The 16,789-nt window shown below is 33.8% G+C and overlaps 1 protein-coding gene across 3 annotated transcripts in view; it reads right to left on the bottom strand.

The window, feature by feature from the left end:
• Positions 1-16,789, bottom strand: part of LOC135850029 (uncharacterized) — a 224,180-nt gene that overhangs the window by 104,475 nt on the left and 102,916 nt on the right. For all 3 annotated transcript variants that reach the window (XM_065370716.1, XM_065370717.1, XM_065370719.1), the window contains exon 3: positions 4,288-4,579. In XM_065370716.1, coding sequence (XP_065226788.1) covers positions 4,288-4,579 — 292 coding nt within the window. The remainder of the gene's footprint in view (positions 1-4,287; positions 4,580-16,789) is intronic.

The following is a 16,789-nucleotide window of genomic DNA, read 5'->3' as shown; positions in this document are numbered from 1 at the left end:
GAAAGCCAGGAAAAAATAAACAAAAATTGGCCACGGTGATGGACAAAAAACTGATTACATCACTTTATGACCTCGGTTTCAGGGTATTAAATTCCAAAAATTTATATCAGTTCTGTCATTTACTCTCATATCATATAATATGTACCATTTTTTTTCTTCAGAAAAAGTGATAGTGTAATTCATTTTTGAAGATGAAATTGAAAAATTTAAGTCATTACAGGCTACGACGATGGAGTTTTCAGGGTTTGGGGGGACTTGACCCATAGTGGAGGGGGGTTGGGGGACGTTAAACTATATGCACGTGACCCCTGAGTTGGTATCTACACAATACCACTGAAAAAAATTTCAATTGTCAATAAGGTTAGTATTCAAGTAAACCACCCATTATACGTTTTTTAAACTTTTTTTGAGAATTACCCCAATAGCTCTCAAACTGGGTGTCTAATAGTCCTGCAAGTTCTTCTTTTGTCCTGATTTTTGGCGACGATGTGTCTTGCTATAATCCCGCAGTTCTTTTAAACAATTCTATCAAAAAGTCCTGTTTTTTTTTTCAATCAGACTTCAAAGTTTCAACTTTATTTCTCTTTTTTGTAGAATTTTGAAAAAATTTCGTCATTTTCCCCATCAGACTGATGGAAAAAAATTATGTAGGAATAGTCTTTAGCAGATGGAAAAATACAAAAACTTTCAAATAGAATATTTCGCCCTCGCGGATTCCTTTGTTCCCTTTCCTCTGTTGTGAGTTTTATTTTTGAAGAACAGGAATGCATTTTTTTCAACTTTAAAAACTTTAGAATGTTCACGAGGTCTCTAAAGTCGCTAAAGTTGCGAAAAAGTCCACATTTTTACCAAAATCGCCTAAAATTTACTGAAAACGGCGCGAAAAAGTGCGAAAATTTACTACGCACCACGAATCAAGGTGGGAAATTCCATTCGAAACCATCCAAAACACGAAAATTTTGCGTTGAAACTTCTTACGTTAAAAATTATGACTTTGGTACCTCTCAAGTTGGAAATTTTTTTTTAAATTTTGCCCCTTCGTTTCACTTAGCAATAAAATGTTCGCTTCTCTTTTTGAATACGATTTTCAAAGATTCAAAACTGAAAACGAGCTTGAAAAAACACGAAAAAACAAAAAAGTGTGCGAATTTTTGATTTTAGATTACCAATTTTGAATTGAGAATGTTTTTTGCTTTCATTGAATTAAACTACTGAAATTTTCATTTTTTTTTTTCGTATTTCCTGAGAGTAGGTAGGTTTAATTCATACTTGGATTTTTATGTCAGGCGAGAACTGTTGAAAGTTGATAATTTCAACACTTCCTAAAAAAAACTGTAAAAAAGTGTAAACTTCCTTGGGAAACTCGATTCTTTTCATTAAAAAATTAGGAGGGGGGTCCCAAAAAATTTGCGAAAAAAGTTCGCTTTGACACCACTCCGACAAATTCTTAGAATGCTCAAAGATATTTAAAAAACGAGTAACTGCTCCCTCCCCCCCGAAGTCGTAAAGTGTTTGGAAAATGTCCTACGAAAAGTACTGCTTTTTCATTTTGAAATTTTTTTAGACAATTTGTCAAAAAGTATCTGTCACGTTTTCCCCAATAAATTTCAAGAAGTAATGCTTTTGGCTGAAAATTGTCACCCTTGCTTTTCGCCAAAATTATTAGAAATTCTCGCTATTTAACAAATTTGCTAACGAATTGATCTTTTTTTGCCGGAAATTTTCAAAAAGCCAGTTTTTTTATTAAAATTGTCACAGCCTCGTTTTTTGCCTGAAATCGTAAAAATTTTGACTTTGTAACTGAAAAATGCCAAAAAGTCTTGCTTAAGCATTTAAAAATTAAAAAAACCAAGACACTTCAATTTTTGTGATGGTTTTTTTGTTTTGTTGAAAAAAAAATTAGTAGGTAAGTAGTAGGTACATACCTACCTACCTATATACGAGTTCAGAAAGTTAAATAAAATACTAAAACTAGAAAAAATGTACAATATTGATCCAAGATCCAAAAAATCTACCAACAAATTTATGAAATTACTATATATATAGATAGAGGTAAGGGTCCAGCGTTTTCACCCCCCCCCTTCCCCCAGAAATTTTGTGAAAAATGAGCTACCAAAGTCATGAATCGATTTGTTGAAATGAAACGCTTCATTTTCCATTCAATGTTAACGGTTCAGGAGACTTTGAAAAATGTGATATGAATTATAGTCGTATTTCTTAACAAAATTTTAAAGAGGTGTGTTTTGTTTTCAAGGATTGGTCGCGCTAATTTCCATCAAAATGAGTTCGTGAGTACATCGCTGAATTCTACATATTCAGGTGTATTAGATGAGCTAGTTATTTTTCATCAAAATTGTTTGGTAAAAATTTTAAGAGGGGGTAAAAAAACGGGGAACGATTCGAACCCAGTTTCCTATTTTTTTACTTGAAGAAACTCTGAATTAAGTTGTGAAAATTGATAACACAGCAAAAAATGGGGGTAAAAAAATAGCGAACTCATTTTCATGTAATTAATAATTTTTTTCGCCCAAACTAATCAAATCAAAGCTTTTGTAAATGCTGAATCTCGTTACCTATGAAATGTACCTACACTGATTTCAACAAAATTTTTAGGTTTTTTCTAGCTTCATTAGATGAAAAGAAATTCCAAGAAATGTCCTTAGGGGAGGATACAGGGGTAAAAAATAAGGCCGTTACTCATACCTTGAAAATATGTATATTTATCCATGCAGCTTAGTACCAATCAAATGAATTCTTCAAGTATTTTACTGACTTTAACATAGAGAACCTCACTGTGTGATGTGAGGCAGTTGTTATCAAATGTTAATCGAATGTTTACTTTGTTTTTTTTGTTCCAGGTAAGCCTTAATTTCCATCGCTGACGTTGGAGAATGTGAAATAAGTAAGTCACTCGTGATTTATATGCAAGAGAAAGCCTATATTGATTTGTAAATTGACTTGAAATAATTTGAGTACCTTTCATACAGACAGGGTTCATAATCCTCTTTCATTAGTATAGGCAACTAATCCTGAATTTAAAAAAATAATCTGGGATATTAGTGCTTGTTATTATTCGTATAAATCCACCGACTTTTCAAGGTCATAGACGATAATTTCTTATTGAGCTTCATCAAATTTCAAAACTGACGGAGCACGGCGCCACGCCATCCTCTCTGATCCTTTCCTTTTCCCTACCTTAGAGAAATGGAGGCCCATTGCCATTAGCGGATTTTCACTATATCCTTCAGATGATACTTACCACGAATTTATTTCGATAAACCGATTCATTTAACTTTCATTTTCGTCAATCAAGTAAATTAATCGCATAAACATCCAATATTGAAAGAAGTCGATGATAAAATTTTCAATTTTAGAAATCCTTTCAACGATGTTTACAATGGGTATTAAATTTTTCCAAATTTATTACCTAAGAATCGGAAGAATTTACAATAAACAAAATAAAAATATGTATATCCGCAGCAAAAATAACTTCTGCTTTTAAATTAGGTGCTCGAATTTAGCGAAATTTCACTCATCTCGTTAAATTTTTCGACTCGTCGAATTTTTCATCGATTCGACGTACATGTACAAGACGCCAAGACAGCGAGAATTGAAAAACCCAAATAAGTCGCGAATTTTTCCAATTTATTTCCAGCGACAAACACAACCGACGAGTAAATATTTATCCTAGAAAGTTGGTATTTTTCAAAGTTGAACTCGACAACGACGAGATAAACTTATATAACTAGTCGAGTTGAAAATGTATAGTTCCCGAATGTCGTTAACATTTTTCGGTCTGTGTGTAAATTAAGAATTAATCTTATTGGCAACACGAGTCTTATATTCGTTAAAATAATATTGATACAAAACAGAAACAAAAAGCTCGAGTATTATACGCAGCTTAAAAGTTTTACAATATCGAGTTAAACGATGTGTTGGCAAAAGCGAAAAAAGCATTTTCTATTCAACCAAGTGGTGCAGTTGAAGGATTTTGTCGTAAAAAGGACCTAACTGGAGGAAGGGATGGTGAGAGAACAATATCGAAATTCGAATTACGAGAAGGAAAAAAACGTGAAAATGAGTTTACTTACCGTTGGAAAAAATTCAACGAACGTAAATTTTACTAATTTGCAAAAGTTACGAGTGGAAAATTTTTGAGTATTGTTCTCGTTCCCTATTTTTTTTTTGTTCATTTCGTTTCAATTTATTTATCAACGGTAAGGTTAGGTAGGTAGGTACGTGTATTATTAAGAATGAAAAAATAATATTGCTCAACTTTCGACTTACCATTTGATTGAAGAGCTGCTGCGCCAAGCAGAATATCAATATTATTCTGATGTAGTACTGCTCCAGTATCATCTTGGTAACTAATGGTATACGAATCTTGATCGGATTCTAATTTGCCGAATACCGATGTAAATGCTTTCTCGTTTATTTCGTTGCTATCTCTTAAATGCAATTCAACATTACCCTGATTATCCGTATTCGAACTGTACATAAATATGGCGGTCTCCGGACTGGTCGGACTTACGTATGCGGTTTGTAATGGTATTCTTATACATGGAACTTCTGATACGCTCTGTAAACAGAAATTGTGTACGGATGGAATTAGGTGTCGTTATTTGTAAAGCTTGCTCTTTGTAATGTGGTTACTGTGTTGTCGAGAGCGGCGTCCTGGTGTGATTATGTATGAAAATTTATCGAACCTTTTCTCACCACGTTCTATATGTGTAGGTACTAGGTAGGTATAGCTAAAAGGCCAGCCATATTGTTAAAAATCTTTCCAACTATACAGATAGGTAGGTACTATACGAGTGCGAGTTCCGCTCTTAATTCTCAATACGCTGTCATCGTGTTCAACTCGATGACGTTAGATTACATTATTAATAATGCTTAGACGTCTATATATATTCGTGTAACTTTACTCTTTTTGTGTATTTTCTGCCTACGCAGTTACCTACTTAACGATTTAACACGATGAACTACCTAGGTAGGTACATATAAATTTAATCTAGGTAGAAAAGTTTTCCTCATAGAACTATTTTGCCTACTTACAATGCCACAGTGGGTACAAAAAGTATTGAAATACGTCATCAAAAACCTACCTACTTTTTTTTTTAATTACATAGTTATTTTATACAGTGTTATTTTTAGTTTTTATTTCATTTCCTCTGTTCTGTACTTCTGAATCGTGAATTTTCCAAATCTTTTACTCCCTTTTTCTCGAAAATAAATTTTTAGAGGATTGTTTTTCAAATCTGAAAAATTCCAAGTCCAAAAAAAAAACGATTCTCGCATCAAAAACAATGTTTTTCAAAATAGGCAAATTTTCGTATTCTTTTGCCCTTACCTACTTCACTCGGGCTACTTTGTTTTTTTTTTTCAAATTGAATTTTTTGTGATTATGGTAGGTATGGTTAAAAAAAAGTTCCGAAAATTGAGAGAAATTCGCCATTTCGAATGACTCGTAGAGCATCTCATTGACAACTTTCGGAACCAATTTTTGAATATTCGTAAATTTTTTGCGACTTTTCGCGATGAATTCAAAAATACACACTAAATAGAAAAGTGAAAGCAATGGCTACTTTTTTAGGACAGAGTCTTAACAAGATACTATTAAAAATTTTCTAAAAATGAAGAACCAACTATAGTCAACACACAACAATGAGACTGTCGAATGTTTTTTTTTATATTTTGTGATAGACGTCGGCATAAGAAGAGGGAGAGGGGAGGAGAAAACGGAGGTGTATGATACTATTTTTCACGAAGACCATGGATCAACCTTGATCAAGGAAGTTACAGGGCTTATAAAACATTTTTCGCGAAAAACTCAATCTCAGGGCAATCTACCCCTCAAATGGGGCCCTTAGAAGGGTCTAACTGTAAATCCAACTTCATATTCGTGTTCGTGGGGTTCGATTTATATGAAAACAATACCCATATTGTCGACCATTTTCAGATCCAAAATTGGGTGGGCACTTGCCCATGGGCTCAAAATGAGCTTTTTGAGAAATTCTTGCATTTTGGGCTATACATTTTTTCAAGGCCCACGTCAAGAATTTCAGAACTTTATCACGAGTATTTTTTACATTTTTAAAAGAGTTTTGAGTTCTTAAAGATGATTTATCTGGAGAAAAAATTTGAAAAAAATTTCCAAAAATAGTACTTACTCACCTGAAAATATTTCTAGAAGAAAAAAATTTCGTGTGTTGAATTAGGTTCGGAGATAGTTCGGAGATATGGCGGTTTCATGTTTTCTTTTATCAATACCACCCCCCCCCCGGTGAAAAAAATTTCAAAAAATTCATCTGGATAGACTCATGCTTCCTGTACCTACATATTTTTGGTAATTTCAAACTGTACAAAGGTAGATCGATAGAGCAGACAAGAATTTGTCACCGTCAAAATTTCAAGTGCCAAAGTGCCTTTTTCGATTTTTGGTGAATTTTCAAAAATCAAATTTTGGCCAAAATGTGGGAAAAAAATCAAAATTTTACCAAATTGTCCTAGAAAGCTGAAATTTGGGATATACCCTATTTTCGAACTGCCAAATTGATTGAAAACTGTTTCTGACCGTTTAGAGTAGTTCTGGAGCCTCCAGCAGATCTTTTAAATTCGAAATTCCCACAAAATTTCATCAAATGGAGTTGGAAAGCCAAAATTCATTCTGCAAACTAATTTCAATGCACTACGAAGTCGACTGCTGTTAAATGTCAAGTCGTTTTGGAGCCTCCAGTGATTTTTTGAAAATTACTGGAGGCTCCAGTCGATTTTTGAAACTTGAATTTCCCCAAAATTTCATCAAATGAAGATGTGGAAAGCTGAAATAACTCTGCACTCCAATTTTAACACCCTCCGAAGTCAACTGCAAGTGGATTTCAAGTCATTTTGGAGCCTCCAGCGACTTTTTGAAAATTACTGGAGTCTCCACCAGATTTTTTAAACTTGAAATTTGCACAACATTTTTTTTTATCAAAATGGGGTTAGTAAGCCGAAATTTACCCTGCAAACTAATTTCAATACAATACGAAGTCGGCTGCATGGTGGTTTGAAGTGGTTTTGAAGCGTCCAGCTACTTTTTAAAAATTTTAATTTTCCTAAAAACGCCATGAAATCTTTCAAAAAGTCACTGGAGGCTCTAGAATGACTGAAACCTACCTGAAGTTCTCTTCGGAAGGTGTTGAAATTGGAGTTCGGAGATAATTTCGGCTTTCCATCTCCATTTTGATGAAATTTTGGGGAATTCCAAGTTTCAAAAATCTGCTGGAGGCTCCAGTAATTTTCAAAAAATCACTGGAGGCTCCAAAACGACTTGAAATTTACCTGCAGTCGACTTCGTAGTGTATTGAAATTAGTTTGCAGAATGAATTTCGTCTTTCCAACTCCATTTGATAAAATTTTGTGGGAATTTCAAGTTTCAAAAATCTTCTGGAGGCTCCAGAACTACTCTAAATGATCTGAAACAGTTTCCAACCGATTTGGCAGTTCGAAAATAGAGTATATCCCAAATTTCAGCTTTCTAGTACAATTTGGTAAAATTTTGATTTTTCCCCCAATTTGGCCAAAATTTGATTTTTGAAAATTCACCAAAAATCGAAAAAGGCACTTTAGCACTTGAAATTTTGACAGGTGACAAATTTTTGTCTGCTCCTTTCATTTACCTTTGTACAGTTTAAAAAATTTCGTACAAGTTCTATGTTGGAACGCAAAATCTGCGATTTCGACTGACCTGGCCGCCATTTTGTAAGTAGGGCCACTTATTTTTTGAGGGCTAGAAAGGTTCCTTGGGACTCCCCCTTTAAGAAAAAAGTTGTCCCGGAGGATCGGCGGGGGAGGGGGGGTGCAATTGATCCTTATGCGAGCTCCTATTGTAAAAGGTGTTTTTTAATATGTATTAAATAAAAACAACCCAAAAACTCCACCAAAAAACCAAAAATGAAAATCATTTCAGTCACGACCCCGGCCTTTTCAAACTAATGATGAGAAAATGTTTGAAAATATTGATCAAGGAAAGAAAGAAAAATGTTACTGGTCATGGGTGTAGGTATTGAATTTTTTACAATTCAAATAAGTAGCCCGAAAATCATAAAAATGTACGATTCTGGTTTTAAATGAAGGTTGGAGGTTGTTGAAAAAAATAAAATTATTAGGAGTTTCGGTTCTACACTTTCGGAATGAAGAGGACGAGGAGGAGAATGGGATAAATTAAAATCTTATGAGCCTTTAAAAAGAAAAATATGCCGAAAAATTTTGTATTTAAAATTTTAGAAATCTGTAGACACCTTGAAGCTTTGAAGGGGTAAGGTTAACTATTGGTACAAATAGAGTTGAAATGATGCGAAATTTCATTTTGAAAATACGAATTTGACTTTCTGGATTTCAAAGGACATCAGGTGAATTACTTAAATTTTTTTCTTTTCATTATCATCTTCTTCTGTTCTTGAGATATCTTAAATGTGCAAAGAACTTTTCTTTTGTAAAAAATGAAGTCGTCTACAAGAGATTCGTTTGCACAATTGAGCTATCTTTTGAATTGAAGGAGCAGCACTATAATTTGAAACAGAAGAAACAAGGTATGTTTTAGCTTTTTTCAAATTAGTTTCGCAATTATTGCCAAAAAGTGAGATTTTTCGCAATTTTGGCAAAAAAAACTGTACTTTTCCGCAGGAAATTCGAAATTTTTCCATTCGAGAAAATGTATTCGAAGGAATGTCCGGCAACCCGTCTTGATCGATTCAGGCTTAAATTTTCAAAATCTGTTTCTGCCACTTCAAATTCAAAGTTTTTAACTGGAATTTAGTTAATTGTTTGAAATAAATTAAAAAACCTGTTAAAAAATTCGTTTTCTTTTCACGAGCTGAAAACTTTTCAGAGCAAAAAAATTGCCTTCGGTATTATCCAGACAAAAGTTAAGCAAAGCAAAACAAATTCTCCGAGGATATAATTGGATAGAAATACTCAAAGGTTGTCTCGGGAACATTTCGCCGCAAATTTCCATTACCATAACTTGTGTATCAGACACCCAATCAATACGCCGCGTAGCAGAATAAGCAGCGTAGCGAAAAATTAAGCCAAGTACATTTACACGACTTTATTACATGGTTTTTTATTGCACGGTCTAAATTGCGAATTCACATTATTGTGAAAGCCTATAGAAATGTTACCACTGGTGCTCTGCCAGTACATATATATGTATATCGTTTACAATGTGCATAGCAAAAACACGTTGCTCTGTCAATTAATATCGTTGTATTTCATCACACACAGTTTTAACGTTAACGAGCTGAATATAGTAGTAATTTTACACGGCGGAACAGGCACGAAGGGATGCAAAGGGGGGGAGGGGGATGGGGGGATGGACCGGGTCGAACGTGGCGAATCTTTTTGCGAGAGAGCGTAACACTAAAACCACAATTTCGCTATATACCGCCGCCGCGCCGCGCCTTGTCGCTCGCCATTGCCATCCAAAGTCGTAATCAGACCATGGCTATAGTTATGCAAATGTCAAAGGAAAGCTTTTATTGTAAGCTTGGTAAATTTAAACGAACCGTTAGTTTTTTGCCTGTCCAATTTTACATTGATTATTCGTTTTAAACGCTGTTTGAAATTAAGCTTTTTTCTTTTTATATATGTAAATTAAACTCGACGTAAAAAATTCGATTGACGATCGTATCTGTGCATCGACGAGCCGTGTTTCTCTCGTTAATTTAATTCTCTTTCTATTTTTTTCCCCCATCGTGCTTCGTCTCTCTCTCTATGTCTCTCTCTCTCTATGTATATTTTTACCCCATTTTTTTTTTTCAAAACTGCGCCGTTTCGTCGTCGCGAAATCGCGCGTCGCTGCGAAAAATTGAACTAATAATCTCCGCTTGATAAGTTGCGGCGTATTGAATATTCAGCGAAAAAAACCATCCACCCTTCGGTGATGATCTCGCTTCAAGAATCCTGCTACGTCATCTGTAATTTTTCAAACACCTTTCCTCGTTTGGAAAATTTCTTTCGGCTGGAAAATTATTTTTCAGAATTAACCTCGAGTACGATTTTATTTTCTAAATTAAGAAACAAATAATCATTTCATTCTACCCCTTTATAATTTTTTAATTCGATAACTGGGCCAGATTTCACTCGAGTTATTTCTTGATAGTACGTACAAATATAGGCTCATATACTCGCATTCTGCTCGACTTGAATTATGCACTTCACTTACTATACCATGCCGAGGTGTTAAGTAAAGCGTAAGTTATTCACGTAGTACATAGTGCCCTATATATAGTAAATTTCACCCTTTGTTAGCGATATATTTTTGTTGCTGAGAAATTTCTCATCCTCATGTCATACAGAGAAGAGAACGTACGAGTATATCCTGTTCGTAGTCTTTTGAAACGACGAGTTGACCGTACCCCGACCGCCTCGCCTAGGTAAGCTGAAAATATTCCAACTGTGTAAAAAATTAAAGAGCTTGCGTCGTCGTCGCGTAAAACCCTTTTATCCGATGGATGGATATAGGAATTTCACGCTAAACTTAATTAATAACAGCAATAACTCAATTCGCCGATTTAATTAAAATAACCCCTTCTCAATGGCGTCATAACGTGTCCACATTTGCGGCAAAGTATATTATCATTTTCCTAATACTTTAGGATGTGATTTACTCGCTGCTGCTGGTGCATGCTCGCGTTATACTCGTACCTACCTACGCCACGCCGTGCAAGATTTTTCCACAGCCAAAAACAATATATGGGATTAACTGACGTAATTATTATTTTTTTTATACTGTAATAAATTTTCTCTTCGGTATCTTTACTCTTTTTTTTTCTCGCTTGAAAAACTGTCTCAATTTTCAAGGTTTAGTTTTTGAATGAATTTTCCTGAGGGAATGTAGTACATTACTATGTTATGGACCAAGTCCGAAATTGTACAATTCGGGGATGGTACAGCTGATTTTGTACCATCTCCGGAGGGTCCGGACAAAGTGTTCGATTTCGTACAAATTGTGTTATGCTAAGTTCGAAATATAGTTTTATAATCAATAAATTCGAATTATATGGCTTATTAGTTATTTATTCCGTATTAGAAAACAATAATAATATTCATTAATCAGTTGATTTGTTTTCAAACGAATTGTTTATGTAGAAAATTGGTTCATTTTTGGGAAATCTCGTTCGCCAACGAATTGATTCATCATTGGTGAATCATTCGCGAACGAATTGGTTCATTTTTTGGCGAATCTCGTTCGCGAACAAATTGATTCATTTTTGGTGAATCATTCGCGAACGAATTGATTAATTTTTGGTGAATCATTCGCGAACGAATTGATTCATTTTTAGTGAATCATTCGCAAACGAATTGATCAACTTCCAATGAATCATTCTCAAACGAATTGATCAAGTTCCTTTTTATATTTTGATTCAGTTTTTTTGTGAATCGTTCATGAACGAATTGATTTGATTCATTTTTTGTGAATCATTCGCGAACGAATTGACTCATTGTTGGTGAATCATTCGGGAACAAATTGGTTCATTTTTTGGCGAATCTCGTTGGCTAACGAATTGATTAATTTTTAGTGAATCATTTGCAAACAAATTCATTTATTTTCAATAAATCATTCTCAAACGAATTGATCAAGTTTCGTTTGATATTATTTTGATTCAGTTTTTTGGTGAATCGTTCATGAACGAATAGATTCATTTTTTGTGAATCATTCGCGAACGAATTGATTCATTTTTGGTGAATCATTCGCGAACGAATTGATTCATTTTTAGTGAATCATTCGCAAACGAATTGATTCATTTTCAATGAATCATTCTCAAACGAATTGATCAAGTTTCTTTTGATATTTTGATTCAGTTTTTTGGTGAATCGTTCATGAACGAATTAATTCATTTTTTGTGAATCATTCGCAAACGAATTGATTCATTGTTGGTGAATCATTCGGGAACGAATTGGTTCATTTTTTGGCGAATCTCGTTGGCTAACGAATTGATTCATTTTTGGTGAATCATTCGTGAACGAATTGATTCATTTTTAGTGAATCATTAGCGAACGAATTGATTCATTTTTAGTGAATCATTCGCGAACGAATTGATTCATTTTTAGTGAATCATTCGCAAAACAAATTCATTCATTTTCAATGAATCATTCTCAAACAAATTAATCAAGTTTCGTTTGATATTTTGATTCATTTTTTTGATGAATCGTTCATGAACGAATTGATTCCTTTTTGGTGAATCATTCGAGAATGAATTGGTTCATTTTTTGCGAATCTCGTTGGCTGGCGACGTTGGCTAACGAATTGATTCATTTTCAATGAATCATTCTCAGGGCTGTAAAGTAATTTATGTTGGTAAATTACGGTGGTATTTTACCGTATTTTACCAAAAGTTTACTTATTACTGTATTTTACAATAATTTACCAAAAAGCTAAATTGAACACTTTTTTTCCATCTTTCCTTCATAAATTTCCAAATTTCCATGGAAATTTATGATTTGAAAGTTACCAAAAATTTTTCCCATAAATTTCCAAAAAATGTCCATGGAAAATTTCCTATACTTAATCTCTAATAACACCTAAAACAGATGAAAATTTACTTCAGAGGCAGGTCAGAAGTTCAGAACTTCAAAGTCAAACTACAAATAACTCTTCATATCCAAATTGGTAAAATACCATAAATACCGTAAAATACCGTATTTTACCAGCGAATAAATTACAGTAATTTAACAGCTCTGATCATTCTCAAACGAATTGATCAAGTTTCGTTTGATATTTTGATTCAGTTTTTTGGTGAATCGTTCATGAACGAATTGATTCATTTTTTGTGAATCATTCGCAAAGGAATTGATTCATTTTTAGTGAATCGTTCGCGAACGAATTGATTCCATTTTTGGTGAATCGTTCGCGAACGAATTGATTCCATTTTTGGTGAATCATTCGCGAACGAATTGGTTTATTTTTTGGTGAATAATTCGCGAACGAATAGATTCATTTTTAGTGAATCATTCGCGAACGAATTGATTCATTTTCTGGTGAATCTCGTTCGTGAACGAATTTAATCATTTGTAGCGAATCTCGTTCGCGAACGAATTAATTAATTTTTTAGCGAATCTCGTTCGCGAATGAATTGGTTTGTTTTTTGGCGAATCTCATTCGCGAACGAAATTATTTATTTTTGGTGAATCATTCGCGAACGAATTGATTCGAATCATTCGCGAACGAAAAGTGCTCAGAAAAAGTTTGATCGAAATTTTAACCTATTTTGATAGATTGCGTGGCATGTTTTTTAAAAATTCCAAAAATAATACTAAATTCTTTGGGTCTTAAACATTTTTAAAAATGTTCAAAAAAAAAGATTAGAATTTCTTGCGAAATTTTAATCCGTTTTAATGAGTTGCATGAGACTTTTTCAGAAACTCCAAAAATCATGACTCAATTTTGGCTCAAAATTCTTCAGAAATGCTTTGAAAACATCTTTGTTGAAATGTTCGAGATTTTTGTAAAATTATAATCCATTTTGATAGGTCACATGACACGTTTTCAAAAATTCTAAAAATGATGACCTAATTTTGAGCTCAAAATTCTTTAAAAATGCTCAATAAACATATTTTAACTCATTTTTATATGTCACACTGTACAGTACATATATGAAACGTCACTCGTCATTTTCAATGTTTTGGTATCTTTGATCATATTCTAGAAGGTTGTGGGAGGGGGGGGGTTCTTGGATTCGGATTCATTTCGCTAGTTTAAAATTTACCTAACCCATGTTTTGACTGATTTAAACAGCACTTTGGTGCGAATAACGGATTAATGAATCTTAACAAGATGAAAAACGCTTCCTCGAGTAGGTAGGTATTTGAAATGCTACAGCGCTACACATAAATTTTATCCGAAGATTTTTACTTCGCTCGTGTCTCGTATATCGCTGTAACTCCAGCTATATCGTACATAAGCCATAGGCAGGTAAGCTCGTACTCGTATATTCGTTTACGCGAAATATTTTACACTTCGTTGTACGCTTTTTCAACTTATACGTAAACGGATTAGGCCGCGAACAAAACGCGACACCTAATGCAAATTTTCCACCCGAAAAGTCTGCAGAGAGAGGGTGAAAAAAAAGCCCGCTAGAATTGCTTTCATACTTGAGTAACTCGCGAGATGTGAAAATTGTCTAGATGAATTTGAAACTTGGTCTCTTTTCATGCTCGCGCCTTACCGCTCATTTATAAACATTATAAATTTTATATTGTGTAGAAATTTCCACTCTCGAATGTTTCTGTGTGCCCAATACGGGCTTTTCCTTCGACTCGTTAATTATTTATTTGTTCGGAAAGTGCGATGCGCGAATATAATCCGAACACGATTGCGAATTTAATAACGAAACGAGTAGGTAGATAGGACGTTGCGTTGGTGAACATATAGGCTCATAAAAAATTCCTTCCTCGGTTTGAGTATACGGTATTGAGTGTATCTGTTTTTGTATACGGATGTTGGTCGAACGAAATTGTGGGTTTTTTGATGATTTTTTAAATTTTTTTTATCGAAGATAATGTTGAAATGTTGATTGATTTTTCATCTAATTGGGAACATTTGAATAATCATCATACTACAGTTTTGTCATTTTTACAGCTCGAATTTGAAAAAATATAATTTGATTTGGATATTTAAAAATTTAATAAAATAGTTCTCTCAAAACTTTAGAATTATTCGAAGTTTCTGAAAGAAATTGTCTATATCTTATAACTTAAGGGTTTATAGTCAAAATTCGTCTTATTTGGCTAACAAGGTTGAAAAGTCAGATGTTTGATGTTTGCTTCATTCGGAAAGAAAGATAGAAAGAAAAAAAGAATATGCCACAGTTCAATTAAATTTCATCATCATCCATTCATTAAACCATAACTAAAGGGCCCCCATTCAGATTCAATAAAATCTACTCGTCTAATACCAACCTAAAAATGATTCATTCAATCACTTGGCAAGACTTTCACAACACGCATACCTACCAATTAAAACATCTCGACCTTCGTTTCATCTCATAAACATTTCATCTTTTAAATAATTTCCGTCAACGTCTCATCAATTACGCTACAGCATCATTATCGTAGGTACTCGCATTCCCAAGTTTTTCATTCATACTTCAGTAACACTGGTAAAAATTCGAAACTCTGCCTCTCCATCTCATCTTCGGTAAAAAAAAAAAAGGCAACCTCTCGGGCCGGAAACAGATCAGATATTGACCGAAATTAGAAATCAGCTAACCAATAATAAAAAGCCAGCCGGTATATACTCAATTGACAAGCATTTTTATACGGAAAAGAAATATTAGAATTTTTTGGCCAAGTTTCAAGATGTCATTTTGCCAAAAATCAAAATGATACGGTGTACTTCGAAGGATGAAGAAGCAGTTTGTTAATAAATTGCACCAGACAATAGTGTAGCAAGGAAAGGTGAACGGTAATAAATATTACAGAATTTCGTCTGGTGACCTCTTGGTGCGTTTTTTTACACATTTGCATAAGTAAAACATTTGTCTGAAATCGTTAAGCGGACAATTAATCAGGTTATTTCTTCTACTAACATAGATTGCGGAAGGTCTTTGGACTTGAACTTTTTTTTTTCATGCGTGTTTAGATGAAAAATGTGTGTATAGGGTGTTCGGGAAATAATTGACAAAACATTTGATGACACTGAGAAATAATTGAAATGAATTTCCGATCATAGGAGTAGGTGGTAGGCTACATATATACAAAGAAAAGTAAGCAAAATTTAATCAAAAAAATGTTTTCCCAACGCGTAAATTAAATAGGTCACAAAAACGGATAAATTGTTCCAAAAAATAAAAAAAATGATAATTTGAAAATGATAAAATAAGTGAATAGAAGGTACTAGGTAGGTTGATTTTTTGTAATTCAGTCAAAGGCAAAAAGTCCTCATAATGAAATTTCTTCACTCTTTGACGCAGCCTCGATTGATTCTTTCACAAGGGAACTTTTACATAATTATTCAACTTCAATCGAGCTGAAATTTAGATTATTGAAAGAGCCGGTCATCCAGACCTCACAATCAGAAGAAAATTTTCATCTAGCGAATTTGATTTTTCGATTTTTGGAAAATTCTTGAAAGTAAATTTGGCGGTAAAAATCTGAAACTCGATTTCTGCACCAAAGTATCAATTTCCATCATTTTCCATCCAATCTGGAGGCTCCAGCAAAAATTGACCCCTCTCCAACAATTTTAAATCGCTCTATGCAGAAAGCGTTATAATAAACTTTGGCAGCTGAAAATTCAAGTTCGACTTCTTTAATCGATTAAATCCAGAGAATCGTAAATTTGAAATTCGAGGTAGCAAGTTGAAAAGTGTGTTTAATAAGTTAAAAAAATCCGAAATCGTCAATTTTTCAAATTTTTATAAGTATACCTGAAGTCAACACTTTGAATCGGTTTCAACCATTTTTGGGTCGATCTGAGGCCTCTTGGCAAAAGTTGACTTTTCTCCAGCAATTTCAAATCGCTCACAATCCTGACTCAAGCAACAATAAGGTTTGTACCTAATTCAATCCACTCGGCGCGACGTTCATTTTTTTGATCTCGTGAAAATGTGTCTTTGTGTCACGCCATTATTCGTGAATGGATCGACTGAAGGGGTAGAAAAAGTTTTGAGAAATTTTCTAGCAAAAATTGACAATTTTGGAATTTTTTAAAAAAACTTTATAATTTTTAATTTGTAAAAAAATACGCATTTCAACTCCAAAAAATGACAAAATGAAAGGCAGGGTGGATTTCTTCGTTTTCTTC

The sequence above is a fragment of the Planococcus citri genome, chromosome 1 (genome assembly GCF_950023065.1).
Source record: "Planococcus citri chromosome 1, ihPlaCitr1.1, whole genome shotgun sequence".
Lineage (NCBI taxonomy): Eukaryota > Metazoa > Arthropoda > Insecta > Hemiptera > Pseudococcidae > Planococcus > Planococcus citri.
The sequence above is the reverse complement of the archived record's forward strand: the minus strand, read 5'-3'. Positions and strand labels throughout refer to the sequence as shown.